Source organism: Syngnathus acus, chromosome 15 (assembly GCF_901709675.1).
Source record: "Syngnathus acus chromosome 15, fSynAcu1.2, whole genome shotgun sequence".
NCBI classification, from domain to species: Eukaryota; Metazoa; Chordata; class Actinopteri; order Syngnathiformes; family Syngnathidae; genus Syngnathus; species Syngnathus acus.
In genome coordinates, this window is record NC_051100.1 from 2,173,627 (window position 1) to 2,196,355 (window position 22,729).

Sequence of the window (22,729 nt, forward strand, 5' to 3'; positions counted from 1 at the left end):
AAACAATCAACTAAGTGACTCTTCCCATCTCGTAAACAGGGGATGTTAGAAGTAACAGTACAAGTGGACTTGACATATTCAAGACAAGGGGTGGGGCACGTATGGGCCACGTATGATTCAAAGATTAGTTTCAGTTTAAAGATATAATCACTGCAGAAAATTGCGGAAAGAGTAAGAACTACGTAGTACTGAGTTTTGGAGATAGAGCATTAAACTGATTTTTGTGGGGGCGTGGCTAAAACAGCACGCAGTGACACACTTCTGCACCTGGCATGAACCCCGCTTCTACAATATAAGAGCGGCGTAGACATCAGTGGTTAAGTTATTTGGCACAACTACCAGTTAAATTCATGATTATTTAGAGGCTTAACCACGCTTTAAATAAGACTTTTTTTTTTTAATCACTCAAATTTAGCAGCATTGTTCCCAACAATTCGATACTTTTGCTCCTCCTTATTTTATGTTACTAAATTGTGTGGCTAACTACTCCATTATTGCCCCACAATGTCCCAATAAAATTTCCTAAATCTGCAAACCTTTGCCCACTCTTGATTTAAGCCACATTTGATCGTAATTTAATTCGTTTTTTGTTCAGTTATTTTATTGCTATTTTGACATTTGGGAGCACTGAGCACGCTTTCCTCGGTCTGCAAGAGGAGCTGGTGGAGCAGTAGAAGTAGTGGGGAACTATTTTTAGAGGGGCTATCAGCAGCCCAGCGGCATACTGCCGCTCTGAGCGACAGGACAAGTGTTGCGCTCGAGCCATCCCTCACTCATTTGGGGAAAGGCATTCCTCGGTGTAAGCGGACCTACCTCCCGTCGTATCCTTAGCCAGGGCGGTCGGGGCGGGGTGGACCCCAATGTGTGTGTGTTCAGGTATGAACGTCGTCCTCTGGGCTGGACTTTGAAAAACGTCAGAGCCTGCACAGCGTGGCAGGCAAAGCGTAGGTTGGAGTGTTTGAGGGGGGCCCTTACTGCGCACCATGGGGCCAAGGCATTGAGGGCCCCCACCCAGGCAAGAAAAAAATAACTAAAGACCAGGGGCTTTTCCAGGAAAAAGAAGAGAAGTTTAAAGAAAAAAGGTAAAAAAGAAAGCATCAGAATGGTTGCAGAGGAAGTTTTGATTACTCTGTCCGGTGGAGCGCCATGGGGGTTCCGTCTGCAGGGTGGCGTGGAACACCACAAACCTCTACAGGTGGCCAAGGTAAGATGGTGCACAATGTTGGTTTTTAAAAATTGAAATTTAAAATTTTATGACTAGAATTAAACAGGATTGTTTAAGCGACATAAAATCTTATCCCAAATTTGGGATCTGAACTATGACAATAAGAGCTACGTACCACCGCGACACTAATCGACCATTAAACTTCAAATTAAAAACGAGAACATTGGACACATTGCCTTTAAACCTCATCAATGGAACTCCTGAGAAAGTCGGGGCAATATGACCTTGGTGTGACTTGACTTTGTCCACACTTAATGGGTAAGGTTGTGATTTATAATTCAGGTCATCCTCTTAGCAACTGTTAATGTGTTTTCATTGTATGAGGTGGACATGCCATTGGCACTATAATCACTCCGCTCAAGTTCAAGCTGTCCGGTTATTTGAGATTTATATGGAGACATGCACCAAAGCGCAAAAGTCAGGATTAAGATGCCGCATAGTGTGATGATTCCCGGTCCAAGCAAGCATTGCGGTCTTCTGCTTTCTTGAATTTGACATTTTTGGATGTTTATTAGTTTCAATTCTGTATTTATCTATATATCGGACTAAAATGAAATTAAAAGGCTTAAAAGCGTTTGTTTTTGTTTTTGAAGCTACATCCGTCACATGAGCTGTATGACATCTATGAAGGCTTTTATGCTCACAAATGATTCAAGTGCTTTTTAGTGTTGACTGAGCAGGTTTCTATTTTTGCTCAAGGAGCGCTGGGCCATGAGGTTAGCCGGGGTGTGTGTTACAAAAAAAAAAAAAACTGCACTTTGGACTTGCCAATCTTGCTACAGAACTGCTACTCATTTGTAGATCAATATCTGTGACATTTTGGGGGGAAATTTCAGGATGAACCTTAAATGCACGGCAACCTTTACAGGTGAACTTAGTTTGACCTCCCCTAAACTTTGCACAACTCTTTAGTCACTCTGCACAACTTGCTGTTTCCTAACAAGAAGCTAGTTCAATGGCAAAATTCCCAACAAGAATGACTTTTTGGAATTTTTGGTGGACTGTACACCCTAAAATAAACCTTTCAAACCCTGGTGCTAACACCGGTTAACTACGACACTGCAACGGTGTTTCTGTTTACATCGCGGATGACCCCGGGTGGGCGTTAGAAACAGACAGAGCATCAGGGGACCAGGCAATTATGAGAGGAAAAACAAAGTGGTAAAGATGATCCTTGGAAATGTATTGATCGATTAACCACTCAAACAATACACTTCTACAAGCTACGTTTTATCTAGTTGTAAGGTTTACACCGAGTGACAGGGACATCAAATCACCTACACGGCAAAGGACAGCTGCTCCTGTTCCTAAATTGGTGTGCTCCCTCACCCCTGAGAGCAAGGAAGGCATGGTCCCGTCAGACGTCATTTACGCCAACAGGTGTAAGAGCTCTGACAGTTTGGAGTTTTGGGAGCGCTGTAGACGCCGGTGCCTGTGCGCGTTTGTGTGTTTATTTATGAGTGAGCGTGTATTTCTGTATCAGTGGCCTGCTCCCGTGTATATGAGGTTGGGCATTTGTGGGCTTGCAAGGGTATCCAGAACTGTTACGCTTTTTAACCGCAAGGTGACTGAATGAATCATTGATATTCTGCACCACAAGCAAGGCACTTTGAGAAAAAAAAGATTCGCTAAATGAGGACGTAGGATTGCCTTACGTGTCAACAAGAATAGCTGAGGATAAAACTGATTAAGCTGACTCAGGCGATTCTTTTTTTAAGTCTAATGGTACAGTCGGTTGAGTAGTTACTGTATACGGCAGCCAAAATGTATTTTGGATGCTGATTTATAAAAAGTCCCAACACCTTATGTCTAGCACATCAGGTTTTATAGATATTTAAAAATTTGTGTTTTTACGTTTGACCTATAAAATCCATATTACCAAGCATTGTAATTGAAATCAATGAAATCTAAACTTGCTTGAAATGAAAAAGTCTGTTTGTAATGAGGCTCGCTGACATGGTTTGTACTGGACCCGAGCGAGACACTTTTGGATAGGCACACTGCCACGATCTTGACAGAGCTCGGGCACAAATAGCAAAGCTTCAAATGTTAAGTGTGTATGAGTGTCGCACTTGAGCGGCAACATGTGGCCTATGTTCACAGCAAGGCAATGCTGTCAGGGAGTAAGCCTACCGCAGACACAAGACACAAACATTGCCGTAGTCATTGACATCCACCGACAATCTAGAATCTAGACCCAACCCACGTAATTTTAATCATTTAAAAGAATTTCATTAAAGCACCGCTAAAAAAAGCTTTCAATTACCTATCGATGCCACAAGATGGCAGCAAAGCAATAAATGAAGTTCATCAACTCACTTCGACAGTTCCTTGGAACCAAGATGCCACAAACAGCGGTTTACTGTAATTTGCACTCAATTTACTCTGGACCTTGAGCACAAGAGGCCCGACTCGGACTGTTATGAGTGACTGCGTTTCTTCCTATCTGTGCCGATGTAGGTGCGCAAACGTAGCAAGGCGTGCAGAGCCGGATTGAAAGAGACGGACGAGTTGGTGTCCATCAATGACCAGCCATGTGATGTGTTATCTCATGCCCAGGCTATGAGCCTGATCGATGCCTCCCCAATGATATTACACATCCGTGTTAAAAGGTGAGCACAAAAGGATTATGTTGGTAATGAACCAAGCAGGTGCCAAGTAGGAAAAAGCAAATCACATGTGACTTGAATGATGTAAATTATGTGGTTCCAATCATTTAAGTCTAAACCTTCCGACTTGCAGGGTACCTGCTGGGTTTCAGTCTGTGGTGCTCATGACCCGCGCGCCTTCCCCTCGTATCGACAAGGAGTACCGTGCTTCCCTGTTGACACTGTCACCCAGTGACCTCCACCACGCGCCTGTCCGTGAGGTCCACCGTAGCCGATCTTCCCTAACTAGCGGCCTCACTTCGCCGCCTGGTAGTGAGGCCTACTATGGTGAGACTGATAGCGACGCAGATGTGGCGGGCTACGAGAGGCAACGACGTCAGAAACGACGCAGCCCTAATTCCAACAAACCAACGGGACGGACCTCTCCTGAGGGAGGGGAGACTTCGGAGATGAGCGGCTATGACAGCGCCCCAGACGCACAAGTTTATCTGTCAGAAGGACACGGGGGAGGTGGAAACGGAGGGCTGCCCGGGGTGGCCCGAAGGGAAGTGATTTACCAGCCCCCTGCTCCAGGAATGTGGTCTTCCTCCCAAACATCAACCGAGACATCTTCCATCATCTCGTCAGCAGACGACCAGGGGCCCCGGGATGGAGAGCAGGAGGAAGACTTCATCGAGATTGCTAATGTGCCGCTGGTATCCCCCGAGAGGGCAAAAGAGGCAATGATGCTGAGCTCTCGCAGCCAGCTAGTGCCCATGGTGGGCCCTGTGAATAACCCTGTTGACGAGGAACTTACAACAACCTACATGGAAAAGGCCAAGCAAGCCAGTAAGTAGAGCTGCCTAAAAACATTCTTACAGTTGACCTTGGTTGGAAGGTGCAAAAGTCAGACATAACCAGCACAACAAAAAACTGGCTCGTGTTGTACCCTGTAAAGGGCATGTCTCAATTCTTCCAGCCACCTACACGGCAACTTTGCAGCTTTCCACTGGCTTGCACATACATTAACTAAGTCACAGATTTCTCCTTCAATCCAGCTAATGTGAGAAGCTTAAGGCTTGCCTGGAATTTTTTCCAGAAGTGCTACTGTGGCAGATGAGCTGATTGATGACTGCTAAGCTCTGCCATTCAGGTCGGGTTTGTATGATGACCTCAGAAAGAATTCAGAGATACCTGACCTCTGCTGCTGCATATACAGTATTAATACAAACTCTTGCGCTCAGTTTATATTTAGATGGGATTTTTATGCAACCAAAGACAATTGTGATTAACAGCTGTGGATTTTACATTCTACAGAACTTAACCGAGGAGATACGCCGCAGGACAAGCATGTAAAGGAAGCCAGAAGCAAGTGTAGAACAATCGCATCCCTCCTGACGGACGCTCCTAACCCTCACTCCAAAGGGGTGCTGATGTTCAAGAAAAGGCGGCAGCGCTCCAAGAAGTATACCCTCACGAGCTTTGGCAGTGTGGATGAGGATCAGTCCCAGGACTCACAAGAAGAAGAAGATGGTGTGTTGCCTGGCAGTGAGTCAGAATTTGAGGAAGAGGGCTTTTCAGCCGCTCCTGATCCAACCTGGGATAGTGACTACTTGGATATGCTAGAGAAAAGGGCAACTGCGGGTGTAGAGGGCCGAGGGGATGGGGAGGAGGATGCTCCAAGTCCGGGCTTGAATGCCACTACGGGGAAGGGTGCCCAGTTGTTTGAACAGCAGAGGAAAAGAGCTGCTGAGCATGCCAAGAAGGTGGAGGCATCACAGTCTCAGGTGGCCCAGCAGGCGAGAAACGAGCAAGCCCACATGTTTTATCCAGACAGTCAAGGGAATGCAGCCTTACAACAAGATGTCTACCAAGCCCAAGCGACCTTTAACATGTCTAATGGAGATCTATCTCAGGCAGCAGGTGGAAGAGCTAGAATGGGTATGCAAGGTGGAGCCCGGCCAGCCATCGCCTCTGTGGACATGTTCATCGGCACGACGCCACCAGTTGAGACATCCGTTCCAGAAGCACCTGCCAGTAATGTTCTCAACAGAACCGCACGTCCTTTCACACCTGGCTTCATTACTTTGCGGGCCGCAACTGCTCCAGTAGCATTCAATCCATCTGCCACAAAGACACACCATCGACCTACCTCAGCAGCTGCCTTTCCACCGCAATTTTCCACTGTCCCAGAGCAGGCTATTAATTCTACATCAGTTATGTTACAGCTGTCACCTGGTCCTCAAGTCTCTTCTAAACCTTGTGTAACTCGCACAGCGGAGGCTTCTGTCATCCTAAGCCCTTCGGCCAGTTCCTCTTTTATAGAGACAGCACACACACCGCAACAGATGACTGCTGCTTATCCAGTTCAACATGTAAACGTGCCTCGAATGCCTCCAACTCCACCACAGCCCACCTTTTCAGCTCCACCACAACCAATGGTTTCAGCTTTACCGCAGTTCAAAGTTTCAGCTCCTATTCCTCCCGTATCTCAAATTCCTGCTCCAATTCAACGAGTTGCACTGGGTCCACCGGTTTTGCCAAGAGCACCTTCATGCCCAACTCAAATTCCCATGACACCTGTAGCACCAGTGTCCATGGTCTCCCACCCAGAAGCGACAGCTCCAACCCCTGTTGCTGCTTTAGGAGGTCGTTCCGGAATTTTACTTGAGGCTCGACGCCGTAGTGGAAAACCTAAACCTATGTTCCATGTACCAGAAGTCAAGAAGAATTCACCCAATCCTGAGCTGTTGTCCATGGTGCAGAATTTTGATGAGAGGGCTACACAACCTAAGCATATCCAACCATTCTCTGAAGATTTTTATGGCTATGCGCAGGAAGGAGGAAGTGAGATGGTCAGCAAAGGGAAGATGCCTCCTCCCCCAGTGGCACCAAAGCCTCGGGTTCTGCAGGAGGCCCCGCAGATCATTCAAGCGGGAGGAAAGGGGGCTCAGCTCTTTGCCCGCAGACAGAACCGCATGGGTATGTATGTAGTGGATGCGGCTCCACAGACCCATTACCAACAGGAAGTGTCCTTTCATGGCCCTACACAACCCCTCAACTCCTCCTCCAACCCCTCCATTCCCTCTCAGTGGAAATACTCCTCCAATGTGCGTGCCCCTCCACCCATTGGGTATAATCCACTCCTTGCCCCTTCTATCCCCACAGGGCCTCAGAAGAACACAGCCAAGACAGCTAGTAAGAGTAAAGGTGGCTCCCAGCGTGAGGGCATCCAAGCTCTGGATTTCATGAGAAGGCAGCCCTACCAGCTCAACTCTGCCATGTTCACTGGAAGTGCTGCTAACCCTTCTCAGCACAATCAGAGACAAGGACATTATACTGCAATGGTGGGCAGCTCCTTGGTTTCACCGAAGCAGATACCCATAAAAACAGCTCGTACCTATGAGATCAAGAGATTCTCAACACCAACACCTATGTCTGCTCCCACTCTGGTTCCCAAAGTCCTTGCACCTCGCTCAGCCACCAGCCTCGGAGAGCGTATAAATCACTCTGATATGACCAGTCCACCTCCTGGTCTGGCTTTTTCAACCCCAGATGCCAACTTGGCACAAGCTCCATTCAGAGAGTCAGCTTCATTCTCCTCCCAAATAGGTGGATTGCCCGGCCTTCCAAGATTATCTGCCATGCCGCCTCCGAACCTTGTGCCCGGTGTAGCAACACATTATAGCCCAGTGTCTTACGACACTGGCCTCCAGGCAGCCAAGCAGTTCCAGAGTGCTCCAGAGCTTAGTTTTCTGTCTTCATTGCCCCCGCTCAAGTCCACCCCAATTCAGGCACCCAAACCGCGTTTTGTTGCTACCAAGGGGGGTGTTCAGCCTCATGTGTGGCGACCCGGGGCAATATAAACAACTGGAAACTCGTCACTACCGCACTAAATCCAAGTGTGCCGTTCACTCATTCGTCCTTGTAATTGTCTTTGCTGTTCGTGCTGGTTTGCTTGTTTTCCCAAAGAATCAGGCAAACATCACATTAATGGATTTTCGGTTGCTCGGTGTAAAGGGATGTCGCCCCACATAAACAAGCAACTCTAAACATTATAATATATTAAGCTCAAGCTTCTAGACGGAAACATGTTCATCACTTTAATGTTGCTGCTTACGTCTTTAGATTAGTTACCATCCTAACACACTGTATCCTGCAAAGCAAACCATAGGCTTAATTTCAAATGTATACAATATATCAAATGTAAATTAATATTTGTAAAACCACAATGGTTGATGACTCTTTTGGCACTCCAGCATTAATACCCCCTCAATCCCAGTAAACAATGTGCACTTACTTCACATTACATTATATTAGTCGTGTTAAGCTTCCTAATACAACAATGACACAGCTGCTAAGTGTGGTCTTGACAGATGTGTTACTCATATATTCTATTTTATTAAATAAATAACAGAGATGAACAAGTGTGTGTTTTATTGATTCTATATGAAGTTGTGCAAGGGAAAGGTGATTTATAGTGAGTATTAATAAAAGCGTTTGATGATATGAGAGAGGCTGTGGAGAGGTGGAAATGATCGGTAGGATAATAATAGGACAGACGTGAATGTGGTCAGTGGTCAAAAATACACGTGAATGATTTGATCATATTTTTGTTTGTACGTAAGATTCAAAGTTGTTTAAGTCGTGAACACCCACAGCATGGAGATGTTAACAGAGGATGACGAGAAAGGATCAGAATAGAGGTTGTCAAGATGACAAAAAGTCAATGCACTGACGTGGGTTTTTTTTTTTTTTTTTTACTGCAATAAGAAAAAAAAAAAGAGACGAGAGATTAGAGGTTCTAATTTGTTTTCTACTGTACGGATGATCTCAAGGGTGCAAAATCACATTTGTGGATATTATGGTGTAACGTATGACAATTACAGATGTGTCAGGATATTGACAATGTGTGAAGATGTTTATATTTACAATAAAATGAGACATTTTTAGATGAATAAAATGACATCTGAAACGCACCACTTGTCTGACGTGTCTGGTTTTATACTGCCCCCAATTGTTCATTATAGAGATAGCCCAATGATTTTTTTTCAGGGTCAGTACAAAAAGGATTTTACTTGCAATTTGCAACATGTTCAAGTTTTTTTGTTTGTTTTATCTTCAGCAAGACATCTTTATTTTCAAATGCTAACAAAAGGTAAGGGGGAAAAAAGAGTTCCCTGGATAAGCAGCATGTTTTAGAAAGTTAAATGAAAATGTCAACATATAAATAACTCCATAAAGGTTTTAACAGAAAATACAAGTTTCCAAAGTTCCATTTCACTTTAAATTGAAAAGATAACAAAAAGTGCAGTGGGGTCTCAGGCTTAGCATAATCTAGTCTTAAAATGTTAAGTGAAATTAAATGAATAAATCCTTAAGGGTTTATTCTTCTCGAATTTTCTTTTTTGTGAAAAAAAGAATATCAGTGATTTTCAATTTTTTCCCCCTTTTATAGGGGGATGCTGAGATAAATGTTTGTTTTTTTTTTTTTGTTACTTTGTGGCACTGTAGTATGGGAGTGTGTAGTGTGGGGCACATACAGATGGATATTTTAATGTTTTGCCAAAACAGGATAAATATCACACAATTTACTTTATCTTAAATGTCCTACCTCTTCTCTCTTACATACCTTTAATACGTAGAAAATGATTGCTTTCCCAATGTCAAGTGCGCATCTTCACTTGTGGCTCATCATCTCTGGTGCCACAGATGAGGAGTGTGCTTGTCTTTTTAGCATTTCTCCTTTCCGAGTCTAAAAAAAATGATTGAAAAAGAATTCAATAAGAATAGGTAACGTGAGCAATGCGGAACAGCAATAAACATCTTGCAAGAGTTCTTCAACATGCCCACAACTCACGAATATTTGCGTGCACCTAATTTGAGGTACCGAAGCAGAACCTCTCCACTGTGAAATGAAAAATGTCTAGCATTTGTCTGAAAATAAGACTCTAATAATCGGCATGTTCACCACTAGAGGGCACTGCCACCATACAATATAAGTATCTCAGTCTTGAGCTTGCATGTCAAATAACAATTTTTAAAAAAATCATCCGAATGATCGCTCGTATCTTAAAATATTTTATGTCCACTCGCATCTCAAGGAACCACAGTCTTAAATAAAATAAACAAATACATGTTCATGGAATTAATAAATTATTAATTTATTCGATTAAAAAATGTAGTTGATAAATTTGAGTTATAATTTCAGCGAGCGGGAGAACAGATGAATGCAGTGCTCGATAATCTAAAAAAAAGAATTGAAAGAACAGGCAATAGTTTGCACACCGCTAATATATAGTCCCGTAAAGGTATAGTGAGACTGACTTTGTAAAAGCCGTGGAGTCACTTCAACAAACACATGCTTAACCTCACACCTTCACTGTGTGCATTTACACTCGCCTTCACTTTCCTCTCACACTGCGTGCAGCCTAAACACGCACTTGTGGTCTCTTGGGGTTATCTTGTAACTGATGTGGCTTCCCTGCGTTCCTGCTGCTAAATATAAGCTCTGCAACCATCTGGGAGAATCATTTTGTTCCCTTAATATCCCCCATCAGCACTTTAAGCTGGCTAAAGGACTGACCCCCGCCAAATCCCACCCGCCCCTCCATGCCTTAGCAGCTCCTGCATCCCTATTCATACTCTTCAAAATCCACCTCCGCCACACCGCTGCCACCCACCCGTAGCCCCCAGCCTGGAAAAAGACTACCTGCCATTTGAGTGTAGGGTGGGTGTCGTGCTGACCCCCGAACTGGGATTCAAGTAGTCGTACGCTTTTGGGGGATCTGTCAACTCCGGATTTTGGGTCTCTTACTTGTCTACCTGCAACAGGATTATAAAAAAAAAAATACAGGTGAGTTTTCGCTACATGACAGCTTTGATTCAAATTTACAAAAGTACTAGCGATAAACAAATACAACATGTTTCAAATGATTCTTTCTGGAGGGGCCTTTCCAGAGGAGCACGGAAATTTTAACAATAATTCATTTTCTGCAATGCTGCAAATGTTTGAATGAAAATCCTTTTAAAATGATTTTAAAATGATTAATTTGATGCCACTTGGACTATCCGCTTGCATCTTCAAATGACCAAAGGAATGGGCTCGTGTGCTGACCCTCCCACTCCTGGCGCTGCATGCATGTAATATGCCGTCACCAAACCCAGAAAAAGGGGGTGTTAAACCTGAGAGCCCGCTCCTAAACATCTTGAGGATTTCAAAACTGCGCCTGAGAATTTCTTTAACCAACGCTACACTGATTAAATTTGTATTCCATAAGAGATTGAAAATAAGGATTACATTGCAGGTGTGTTTTTGAGCATTGATGGATTGTATCAGACCCGTTGATGGTCAAATGTCTTGGCTAAGGATGGAAATATTAAAAATAGCCCTGTGGGTTGTGTTACAGTCACTCAATGTGATGTTTTTCCTTTTAACAAGAGAAGGGTGCTTAACATGTTTGTGAACTGCATGTGCTTATAATATGGCCGTCTCGCAAGAAAGAAAAAAAAAATACAATAAAAGACCATTTCAATTAGGAATATACAATTTCACACTCGTGCAAAACGAGGTCTACAAGTGCAAAATAAAACTAATATATTTTGATCATTACAGCCGTAGCATTGCTGTATAACAAACAGAAGTTAGAAAAGAAACAGCAATACACAAAATGATTCCTTCAAGAACCTAAGCAGTGATTTTATTGCCTTAAACTTGTATTTTAAACAACTATAAGCCACTGTAACATCAACATTAACACTTAAATATAGTGAATAAAAAATACAACTTAATTAAATGCAACTGTTTTGTACCTAAAATTTAAATACAACTATCAAATGTACTGTACTAAATAAAATCAACTGTAGCATAATGAACGAGTTGGACATTGAATTCAGTGATTCTTTGATTACCATTAGAGGGAGCCCAAGAAGTTTGACAAGCGCCGTCAGAGTTTGAACTGGGTTTTACTTTTTTCCGAAAGACTTTCATCACAACATTTTTTGACAATTCGGGGCAGGAAGTGTTGTTGGATCTTACAACCTAAGATTGACTAAGGTTGACTTAGCAACATGAAATTCAGTAGGCGTGTCTGTTATGAGTAGACTCACGAAAAAGTCTCAAGAAACCATGACTGAAAAGATTTATGGAGTCTACTGTTTTGGTTTGAATCCAACCATGATGGTATGAATCTGTACATCTATTCGGTCATTATAAGGAGTCCTTCAAAATTTTGCCCCGATGGGTCCCAAATTTAAACGATACTATCGATGGCCATGCTCAATAATAAACAAACTTAAGCTTTCATGATTGCATGCAGTAAGACACCTTAACACCATAAAACGCAAAACTCTACAATACGTCGGAGCCAGAGGATGATCCGAACATCAAGCGATTCATTGGTTCCCCTTCTGACCTACCTAATAAATATTCTTCTCTATTCTCTCCCCCAACAGCCATGCCTGCAAGAACACCAACCCCAATAAGCAAGAGGAAAAAGCCTACAAAAGTCGTCATTGACATCGCAAATATCTCTCAAGATGGTAAGTGATCGTTTGGAGTATCATCAACCAAACTTGACAAAATCGAGTTGGTGATTTAATGCCATGAATGATCCAGACTACGAGCCGGTGATAAATATATCCGAGTTTGATTTGGGAAGAAAGATTGGAACGCCAAAGGACATCATGCTGGAAGAGTTGGGACTGCTCAAGAACAAAGGCTCCAAGATGTTCAAGATGAGGCAGCAGCGGGTGGACAAGTTCATCTACGAGAACAACCCCGACATGTTCTGTGGCGACTCCCAGGTGGCCTACAGCAAAATAGTGCAACGCTGGCGGGCTTCATCAGCAAATAACATTTGTCTTCCCTTTAGGACGAGTTGCCAAAGTATGACCCAACAACGGGCGCTCCGATAGGCAGCAATACGATACATCTGGGTGGGTATCTCCTCAGCAAGGATGCGAGTCGACTGCATTATGGAGGGATGGTGTTTGGGGGAGGGGTCCCTATTCCTCCACCAAAACCTGGAAGCAAGGGGGGAGAAGCTGGAGGAGCAGGGGGAGTCGGAGGAGGAGTTGGAGGAAGTGCGGCGGGACAAGGCGAAGGTCAGCATGGGAAAGATGGACATGGAGGATCGGGTGAGGGCTCCACACAGAAAGGTTGGTATGAAGGATTGTCGAAATCACAGAGTAAATGATCCTAACAGTGTCTCATTGTCCAGTCAATGACTTCCCTGTTGGTAGGTAGCGGAAAAGACGACCCATCTAAGATGCATGCGAAGACTTACCTGTCACCATGGGAAAAGGCCATGAAGGGCGACGAAGGTTTGCTCGCCACCCTGAAAGGATCCATGCCCGGTCCTATTCATCATATTGACCTGCGCAAGTATAAATGCTTCAACAGGTATTCATCAAAGTATATTTAAAAAAAAAAAAAAAAAAAAAAAAAACTTCAGCAGTTGTGATGTTTGGCTAAAATGTCACCCCAATAATTTACTGGTATATTTAATATGCTGTAAAAAATTGTGCTTTGCTACTTTAAGGAGTACCTCAGGTTTCTATCCTTGGACCCCACCTGTTTTTATTTTTTTACATGACTGATCTTACGTGAGTTTTTTTTTTTTTAACTTTAGCTTTTTTCACAGCGCTTTCAAAAAATGTAGACATTTCTACAAGAACCCATATTTGACGCAAGCTAGCGCATTTCCACACAGCTGGCATCCAGCAATCAGGCAGATGCTAAAATGGTAGAATTAGAGTAAGATGTTGACAGCTTTTACAGGCCCATTAGCTTATGCTTTTCTGTAAAAACAAAAAAAAATGACAATCGTCTCACATTACCAGGACTGCCATGCCCTATGGTGGATTTGAAAAGGCCCTGCAGTTTATGAAATTCCAAATGCCTGACACCGAGAAGACCAAAGTGGTAGCTGAGCCCACGGTGGTGTACGGATCCGAGATCAACCTGCGACCTTGCTTCAATCGCACACCCATCGGCTGGGTGTGCAGCGGTGAGCCCAACAGCATCCACATGGAGCTGGATGGCGTGCCCTACGAAGGCGAGACCGAGGAGCTCTGAAGAAGCTGTTATTGACACCCTCCGAGAGCGCGCGCACACTTACGCCTAACAATTACATGCTGGCATGCACCCTCACGCTAGATGAGCTTACACCTGTTGCTTTATATGATGCCCCACATGTGGTATTGTTGATGCCCGCTAAGGCAAAACAACAAAATGTACATGGTTTCGAGAGAATAAAAAAATGGCGATGTGTTTGACAACATTTAAAGGGTCTGCATGCCAACGGTTGTTACAACTGTTGTAAAAACCGAGCACCTCTTTGTGTTTAAGTTCCTATGACCTCATCATCAGCTTGTCAAAGTGAAGTTGCAGTCGTTGATCTGAAATAAACCTATTTTTAAAAGTGCAGCCCTTCTCTTCATTCTATAACTCTTCAGGAGGTGAAAAGAGCTCACAAAGAACAAGTATTCAGTAAATATGGACCCCAAATGGCTTAAAACCAACCGTGTTGTTTTCTTTTTAGCAGCATCCCTAAAAGAATAAATATTTTTTGGTACACAAGTCATGGTACACAATTGGCTGTTGCGTAAATTACATTTTACTCATTGAGCACTGACTAAGAAATAAACATATAAGTTAAGTTATCGACCTTCAGTTGCTACATACTCAAGTTACTAGTGTATTATTTAGTCTATATCGCAAAAACAAAAATTAATACAAGTACTCACCGTACCGCACTTTCAAGCGATGAGTCCTCCCAGCCTGAAGGAGGCGGCCGTCTTGACGAAGAGCAAGCATGAAGCACAATAGAAGGAGAGAAGAAGGCGGAAGTAAGTCTGTGTTATTTGTACCACTTTTATGAGCTCTAACTTTGAATTTCAACCAAATATTCGCTCTCGGATAGCGTGGACTGACGTAAGAATAACAAAAATGGACCGCAACTCGGCATTTTCAGGTAACATACCAAACGTGACATTAATTTAGCCACCGCAGAGATGGTCCAGTTATGGAAGTTAACTATAATGGAACAGCTCGGGGAGAAATACCTCACTCTTTCACAAACATGTCCAGTTTTACCAGCTTTTATTTTTAAAATGCACTCACCGCCGTGTATATTAGCAGTTTGTCCACTCGAGACCCAGCGAGTTAGCCGCGAAAGTGACTGCCGTAAAACGTTTGGCGTTACCTAGCAACCGACAACTTCGTCGCCACTGCAGTCAACGAGGTCACAATTAAAAACAATTAGCACGACTTAGTTAAGGTTTTGGTATTATTTTACCTAGATAGAACGACGTGAAGCCCTTATACTTGTTTAAATTAATTCACTTTGTCCAGGGGAGACGCAGCGAGTTAGCCGCGAAAGTGACTGCCGTAAAACGGTTGGCGTTACCTAGCAACCGACAGCTTCTTCGCCACTTCAGTCAACGAGGTCACAATTAAAAATAATTAGCACGACTTAGTTAAGGTTTTGGTTTTATTTTACCGAAATGAAACAACGTGAAGCCCTTATACTCGTTCAAATTGATTTATCAATTGACTTTGAAAAGTATTTACGGTGGAATGAATCCTTGTTTGTGCCAAGGGAAATATATAAATATAAGAAACAGCTCTGAGTATGCAACTAAACGTGTGGTGTAAAATTGATTGTATTTTCATAATCATATCGCAGGCCCACTATAGCGCAGCCACTTGGACCAGATGACATCCATCCAGTCGGTGAGACTGCCACAGACGGAGCTCCTTGTCTGCTGGCTCTTGTCCTTTGGCTCCCACTTGTACTCTTTTTATCAACTTCACAGGTTCTCAAAAGGTAGGAGAAAAATAAATGGCTTTCGCTTGTTAGAAAAGCTTGGGAAAGACAGTGTTTCTGGCTCTTGTGTTTCAGAGCATGAAGCAGGATTGGATAGAGAATTTCAACTGGAAAGAGGCCTCTTTAAGGGGTTCAAAAGGGTATGTTTTGAAAATTCTTGTACTTGCAATGTCTGCAGTCTCGGGGATCAAAAGTGACAACGTATTGCATAAAAACAGAAAAGTCTGTGCATCACTGTTAAAATACCTGGGTTTTGTGATGTTTTTTTATTTCTTGTGTTTTGGTCAGGATGTGTCAGACTTTGAGTGGACCTTTTGGACCGAGTGGGCTAAGAAGTCCTTGCTTTGGACTCTGATCGGACATGCTGTCATATCTCGATTGTGCATCATCTTTTACCCACAGGTTGGAATCAACCCACATCACACAAAAAAGTGATTAAAGAGCGAATTGTAGGTGGCTTTTTAATAGTTTATATGCAAATAATATACAAAGTCCCACCCACCAAGTGTGAAATTAGATTATTAAATTAATCTTATGTGAGGATTTCTGAAAATCTGTATGGATATGAACATGGGTTTTGAATTGTGAAAAAATATCGTTGTGTAATTTTGTCCTTTATGTCATTTTTCGATCTTGTGTCAACAGTTTCGTGTTGCAGTGCTCACAGTTTACGGCCTCTCTGCTGCCTCCAGTGTGTTGGGACTCAGAGGTGTGGCCATGTTACTTCTCCACGTGGCTTTGTCTTTTTCTGTGGCTCAGCTCAAAAGGCCCATTTTGTGTTGGACCTGCAACCTTCTGCTCCTCTGCACTCTTCATGTGCGACCACTTCAGGACATTCAGGTGGAACGACCACCTAAATGCAAATGCACATAGAAAAAAAACCTCTAACAATCCAACATATTTTACTCAACTGTACAAGCTGTAAGAGACAGAGAGGATATCTTTCCTAACGTTTCCCGCAGAGAGGCTGGTACGAGCACGAGGAGGAATACTACCTGCTGCTCTTCAGCGTTGCCGTGGGCACTCTTCGGCTCATCAGCTTCAGTTTGGAGCACTGCGGGCGCCCGTCGATCCATGGCGCCGCCCTCCCGCAGCTGTGCTGGCTGTTGTCCTACACGTTCTACCATCCCTTCTTCTACAATGGACCCATCATCACGTATAATGACTACCTAGAGCAGGTTAGTAAGTGAAAGCCTGTAAAATGTGACGCTAAATAGCGTGAGTAAAACAATTTCCATGTTTAATTGTTGTTTGTCAGCATCACATTTTGTCAGAACGTCCCAGGCAGCATAATTAGAGCGAGAGGAGGTTACAAATTGCGTTCCTGTTATAGTTGTTGTTCCCAAAAAGCAGAGGGAATATATTTTTGTATGTGTTGCTGCTTTGTGTTTTTTTTTTTTATTTGCAGTTGTTTTAAGGTTTTTGATTAACATATGTCCTATGTTTCTTAGCCAGACTATGGCATTTCTCATTGCTTGTTAGCATTAAGCTAGTGAGGTCAGGCACAATTATTCCACTGTTAAATTCTTCTTTGTTTTCATGTGTCAGATTTACAGTAAACTGTCACTTAATAATAGATCCGATTTTTTTTTTTTGCCCGGGCCAATTTGTTGCATCTTGGTGCCAAGGAGCTATGTTGAATTAAGTTGAGGAACTTTATTTAAAGAAAATTAGAGCTTTTCCGCCATCTCATAGCATCCACGTGCAATTAAAAAAAAAATTTAGAACAGTTTTAATTAGCCTTCTTTTGCTATTTTTGCTCAAAGTATTGGAAGGCCATCAACAAATATTAATGCCATTTTTATCACTGCGTGTGTTGGCTTCATCAATGTCAATGTGTCACCTTGCAGATGCAGAAACCCGTAGAGGAGAGCGACCGGCACAAACCAGGTGCTTGTTACTTGTTGCTTCGTTCGGCACGGATCCTGATGTGGTGGTGCATCGCCGAGTATATGATTCACACCATGTACATGCATGCCATCCAATCCAATGAGACCTATCTGGAGATTCTGCCACCCTGGGCTTTAGGTAAATGCAAGTGTTCTCATTTGAGCACAGGCACGGCTCCAGGATTTCATTTTTCTCTGTGCTAAAGGAGGGCTTAAAAATATACGTGGGCTGAGTAAATGAATTATGAATATAAGGGATTAAATGGAGCTACACAGATTTCTGGCAGATTTATAGAAAGGTATCGCTCGCTTCAAAAAAGGATTTAATGCATTCTTATCAATCTATTACTATTGTTGGGCAGGTGGTCTGGCTCTGGCCCTGGTGCAGTTCTTCTTCGTCAAGTATTTGGTCCTCTTTGGACTTCCGTCCATGTTGGCCACGTTGGACCAGTTGGTTCCTCCTGGTCTACCTCGTTGCGTCAGCATCATGTACAGTTTCACCGGCATGTGGCGGTAAGTCGCATCCACTCGGCGTCCCCCGCATTCACTATACATTCTTGAGGGGGGGAAAAAAAGGCTTGCATTTAATGTCAAGTGCTTTTTAAAGTGTGTCTGCTTTAGCAATCAGCCCACGCGCTAAATTGTCTCACCTGCCATTACTCGCAATCACCACAACCGGTCACCTCCACACGACATGTTCGTCTCAAGGACTCTTCGTTTTTTTTTCTTTTTTTTTTTAATGGAGCTTTAGGGTGAGAAGTTAATGCAGCAAAACACACATAGCACACACTCAATCAATTTCATCAGTGATCTCCAGTGAAAATATTACATTTGTCAGAGAAGTGGCTGTTGACGACAAGCTACCTTTACGAGCATTGCCGGCACATGACAATGCTGACTTTAGTCTGTTGGGGGCGCTGTTGCGAAAGTGTCACACAGCTTATATGCCATATAAGCTCCTTCCTTGGCAGAAGAGAGGTTACAATCAAATTTCCATTCAGCAGAGGCGGACAGTTGTTTATGTATCCCACCTAGAAGAAAGCATTCCTAAATACATCCAAAGTGAAATGCTCAAAAATAGTGCAATGTGGAGTTCACCCAAAAAGAATGTTCATGGTGCCGCTAATGAAATTCGAGTTGATTAGTAATCTATTTGCAAAATTGTTTTGAAACATGAACAAAATGTGCTGAGTCAACACACCAAAGCAGTATAGTATAGCACTGGCCATCCATTTAAAATGCAAGACATTTTTCGACACGGTCGACCGTAACGCTGAGATGGACGGCTGCGCTTGTGCGAATCTCTCCAAAGACAAGTTGGTCCAATAGTGCTGACCGGTGACGCACGGCAATCCCGCGTGCGCTGAGCTGGCCAGTGTCGACAACATTGATGGAATGCATAAAGCTGTCAGCCGACGTCATGGGGCAAACAGGCAGCGTTTTATGGGTGCGAGAACCCCGGAAGACATGCTTGGTCTAATCTTCTTAATGACCAAAGAGAGTGGGAAGGAGAGCGCAGCTGGCATGCAAACAGGATTCTTCTCAGCATGCCTGCGTTTATTTAGTAGACAGCATAATGAAGCCGGTGGAGCTCAGGTGTTCCCGGCTCGTGGTATTATCATGTAAATGTGTGAATCCAATTAACGTTCTCCATCTCTCGCTTTGTCTCCCCACTCTTATAGGCATTTTGACAAGGGCCTGTATCGATGGCTCCTCAGGTAAGATGCCCTTCATAAGATGCACACGCATCTTGTCTTGTCTGGTTCTTTGTTTATTCTATTTATGAATCCATCCATTCATTCATTCATTCATTCACTCAACATCTCTTTTGAGCCACATATCTCTGTCTAGCTAGTCTTTCTACATTTCAGGAAGGAAAATGTCTTTAATAAAATATAGACAACAGTTAACTGAATATGACCACATAAATACACAAATTATTATTTATAAAGTCCATGCGTCTAGTTGATTTTAGTATTGGCCATAAATTTCCACCAAGTGGCAGTCTTGCACTCCAAACATGTTCCTGTACCCTACCCAAAATGTCAAGTGAGTAGTTTTACTTTTTTTTTTTTCCCCCCTTTTGGTCTGCATTGTATTTATTGCCTACATTAGCACTTGTTCAATTTGCCAGCTTATTGAAGTCATCAATATGTAACTGTTTAAACAATCTTTGCCAAAATTCTGCAGCTGCCTAGCACATTTGGTCATAAATAGACAAGGGTGCTGCATTTGCATGGAGGCTTTCTCATGATTATGAGCTTCCATGTTGTGGTTGTTGGCGAATAATAGCAAAAGCGTGTCTGTTGTTGTGGTTCCGTCCGCCAAACCCTGGAGAAATGCCTCCTTTGTTGAATATGTGCATATGAAACAGCCGTTTGCCGGTTATGCCTCGGACGGCTCGCATTTTTATTATTAGTTTGCCCGCCTCCTAATGAAGCAAATCCCGCCGAATGTGCCGCAGCCTGTCGGGAGTTTGCGATCCGCTTGGTGGAGGCACATTGCTTCGTGAAGGTGCAGATGCTTGTCTGAGAACATGCTCCCTTGTCTCCTTTTTGTCTTCTGCTTAGTCGGGGTGCCTGCTTTGTTTTGATACGCATAATTATAGCGTTTCTCATCATTGCGTTAGGAATGGAGTCAATACCTGTTGTCTTCCAGCTAGATAAATGGTTTACCCCGTGGACCAACTGTCAGCCAATCACAATGCAAATAGATGAACAATTTCGATGAACACCTAAAGATATGGTCAAGATACATGCGTGTTTTTTGGAATGTGGAATGAAGCCAAAGAAATGTAAGAAGTTGTGTTTATATAATGATTGACTTTAAAGCAGTTACACTATTCAGTCCACTACCAAATATGGTCATTGCTGACATGGAAATGTTCTGGGTTTAAAATAAATTTAAAAAAAACGGTGGCCTTTACGCTTAATGGCAAGTTCTTGCAATTATCCCACCGCAGATGCAAAAACGATAAGCGGCACACAATGCGCCGCACGTCCGCTCCTTGTCAAAAGTGCTTTTAAAAAGGCTTTAATGCAAGATTGCGCTCAAACGGTCCGAGGAGGATGGTGTGGGTGTGAAACCATGACTCACTGATACCCGTCTCCCCTGGCTGCTAAGTGGCTCCTTCTTTGTCATTCCATTACCTGCCGCAGGTACGGCTATCAACACAGCTGGAGGGTCCTCAATGGATGCTAAATTAGAGTTTGTGCAGCTGAAGTGCAGATGAGAAGGAGCGTTTGATCCCAAATTCATGGAAATGTGCATCTTTGATGAGCAAGTTGGGCATTTGAATTCTCATTTACTTCAAGTGAGGAAGAAAATCCATATCACACCTTGACTATACATTAGTCAACCAAGTGGCGGCATGCTACTTAGTAAAAGTACAACGCTGCCGGTCGCCATCCATCTGCTTCCCACACCTGCAGTCACTCGCCAATGCGGCCGAGCCGGCCCACTCTTTTCAAAGCTCCCGAAAACCTGGCTCGTCTTTCAGGAACTTTCGATTGACCACGGGGTAGCTGAAATAATGAGGCTGCGGCTCCGCAGCACCAGAAATCCAGAGAGCACCTTTCACACTGAGAGCCTGCTCAAAATTTGAGATGACAATGACTATCGGTCAAACTAGTTCAGAGGCTGGCAAACTGACAAAGTTGTTAGAAGATGATATGCTCTCACGTAGGGTGTATCATTTCATCTTACTTCCTTGACACCGATTACTACTCCACAAGTAGCACACCATGAGGACGCTGTACAGCAAAACATTTTTGCGAGTCATCTTTGGTTTTTCACAGCAGTGGTTCTGAGAATATGTGGAGAGATGGATCACATATAAACAATGCCAACATACTCATCACCACCAGGAGACCATCTCTCTGCCCAGAGCATGTAGTGATGGACGATGTTTGTGTGACTCACAGGGAAAACAACGAGTCCATTCGGTTGCGTCATTACTAACACCGGGGCCACGATTGTTATTCTGGCGATCATCTATTTTTTTATTATTTTTTTGCTCCAGGTACCTTTATCTGATTAAAGATTTGCGAACATGACATGACGCATGGCGGGGGCGGACGTTTTTAACCCCACTTTATTTCGCACCGGCGCTAGTCATTATCTACGTACTGAGAAATGCTAATTAAATTGTGTGCTTTTTTTAAACCGCTATAATTGCCGGTTTAAATCATTCCTTTCCCGCTCGTCTTGCAGATACATCTACGTGCCTCTGGGAGGTTCACATCACGGAGTGATGTACAAAATGTTATCCACGGCGCTGGCGTTCGGCTTCGTCTGCCTTTGGCACGGCGGCCATGACTACCTTCAGTGCTGGGCCCTGATGAATTGGCTGGGCGTTCTGGTGGAAACCAGCCTGAAGGCTCTCTTTGGCTCAGCTCTCCTTCACTCCTTTTTGGTAAGTTGCAAAGGGCTCCACACACATACATACCGTGTATACACGTACAAATATGACAGGAGCACCAAGGCTTTTCGTCTTTTCTACGACGTGATCGTTCATAGCAAAACAAGGGGAGGCGGGTGTTCATATCATTTGATTGAATAAAAAGCAAATGCTTGGACTACATACGCACACATTGTTTGGAGACTGTCACATCTAATTGGCGTGTACAGTGGGAGTGAGTAAAAGTGTGTTTGTAATACACTAGCAGCTGCGGGGCACCATCTTCTCTTGGCTCTCGAGAGAAGCTCGGCCTCCTCGACGCGGTAATAAGGTCCGACCGGGCCGCCGCCGTGTCGCTCGACACAGTTTTGTTATTGCCGCTCGGCGGCATCTCCATGACAGCGTTGTGCCGCTTCTCCCGGCACTTCACTTATTTGTGCGCTGATTTCCCAGGAGCGGCGGTCCTCTGCGGCAACGAGGAGGCGTTGCGCCGCGTTGCTTTCAGCCTTCTCCACGGCCATGCTCATCCTCTCTAATCTGTTCTTCCTCGGGGGGGTTCACGTCGGCAGGATCTTCTGGAAGCGCGTCTTCCTTCAAGGTAACGCCGGCCTTCCATGCCGATGCGCTCTCGCTTCACATGAGTATACGAAAATGGTGGTGTTCCCCAGTGTTCGACATTAATGACGGTCCGTGACCGCCTACCCAACAAAAGAAAGCAGAAACCAGATAATGCGATGAGGCAAAAAAAAAAAAATGCGACCGGCACATTCTTGACATAAATTAGGGTTAAATTCACG

The 22,729-nt window shown here is 43.7% G+C and overlaps 3 protein-coding genes across 7 annotated transcripts in view; all 3 read left to right on the forward strand.

Annotated features, from left to right (window-relative positions):
* Window positions 1–778: 778 nt before the first annotated feature.
* synpo2la (synaptopodin 2-like a) lies at window positions 779–8,588 on the forward strand. Of its 3 annotated transcripts, XM_037271932.1 has the most exons (5): window positions 779–1,204; window positions 3,686–3,837; window positions 3,968–4,161; window positions 4,249–4,662; window positions 5,131–8,588. In XM_037271932.1, exons 1-5 carry the CDS (start codon window positions 1,103–1,105, stop codon window positions 7,677–7,679), a joined length of 3,411 nt encoding a protein of 1,136 aa, XP_037127827.1. In that variant the 5' UTR covers window positions 779–1,102; the 3' UTR covers window positions 7,680–8,588. The 3 variants fall into 3 exon arrangements, with proteins under 3 accessions (XP_037127827.1, XP_037127826.1, XP_037127828.1); XM_037271931.1 differs by having other exon boundaries at window positions 3,968–4,662; XM_037271933.1 differs by lacking the exon at window positions 779–1,204 and adding an exon at window positions 2,637–2,659 and having other exon boundaries at window positions 3,968–4,662.
* Window positions 8,589–10,433: 1,845 nt separating this feature from the next.
* Window positions 10,434–14,242, forward strand: LOC119135185 (myozenin-1-like). The gene is made up of 6 exons (XM_037272597.1): window positions 10,434–10,669; window positions 12,268–12,354; window positions 12,431–12,618; window positions 12,687–12,972; window positions 13,057–13,216; window positions 13,657–14,242. The coding sequence occupies exons 2-6, from the start codon at window positions 12,270–12,272 to the stop codon at window positions 13,889–13,891; spliced, it is 954 nt and encodes a 317-aa protein (XP_037128492.1). The 5' UTR covers window positions 10,434–10,669; window positions 12,268–12,269; the 3' UTR covers window positions 13,892–14,242.
* Window positions 14,243–14,551: 309 nt separating this feature from the next.
* Window positions 14,552–22,729, forward strand: part of hhat (hedgehog acyltransferase) — a 30,241-nt gene continuing 22,063 nt past the window's right edge. For 2 of the 3 annotated variants that reach the window (XR_005100506.1, XM_037272591.1), the window contains exons 1-11: window positions 14,633–14,789; window positions 15,504–15,644; window positions 15,720–15,784; window positions 15,933–16,046; window positions 16,290–16,484; window positions 16,607–16,822; window positions 17,495–17,672; window positions 17,896–18,046; window positions 19,216–19,251; window positions 21,746–21,947; window positions 22,386–22,530. Coding sequence is in view for 2 of the 3 variants with exons in the window: in XM_037272591.1 (XP_037128486.1) it covers window positions 15,533–15,644; window positions 15,720–15,784; window positions 15,933–16,046; window positions 16,290–16,484; window positions 16,607–16,822; window positions 17,495–17,672; window positions 17,896–18,046; window positions 19,216–19,251; window positions 21,746–21,947; window positions 22,386–22,530 (1,414 nt within the window). In the remaining variant the exon portion in view is untranslated. Of the gene's footprint in view, window positions 14,790–15,503; window positions 15,645–15,719; window positions 15,785–15,932; window positions 16,047–16,289; window positions 16,485–16,606; window positions 16,823–17,494; window positions 17,673–17,895; window positions 18,047–19,215; window positions 19,252–21,745; window positions 21,948–22,385; window positions 22,531–22,729 lie in introns of all 3 variants that reach the window. The other variant, XM_037272592.1, reaches the window with a different exon arrangement.

Bases quoted from the DNA above. Each gene is read 5' to 3' on its own strand.
- synpo2la (XM_037271931.1), top strand. From the start codon at position 1,103: ATGGTTGCAGAGGAAGTTTTGATTACTCTGTCCGGTGGAGCGCCATGG. The intron at 1,205-3,685 runs GTAAGATGGTGC...GTGCCGATGTAG, and splicing joins AACCTCTACAGGTGGCCAAG to GTGCGCAAACGTAGCAAGGC. The intron at 4,663-5,130 runs GTAAGTAGAGCT...TACATTCTACAG, and splicing joins GGAAAAGGCCAAGCAAGCCA to AACTTAACCGAGGAGATACG.
- LOC119135185 (XM_037272597.1), top strand. From the start codon at position 12,270: ATGCCTGCAAGAACACCAACCCCAATAAGCAAGAGGAAAAAGCCTACA. The intron at 12,973-13,056 runs GTTGGTATGAAG...CCCTGTTGGTAG, and splicing joins TGAGGGCTCCACACAGAAAG to GTAGCGGAAAAGACGACCCA. The intron at 13,217-13,656 runs GTATTCATCAAA...TCACATTACCAG, and splicing joins AAGTATAAATGCTTCAACAG to GACTGCCATGCCCTATGGTG.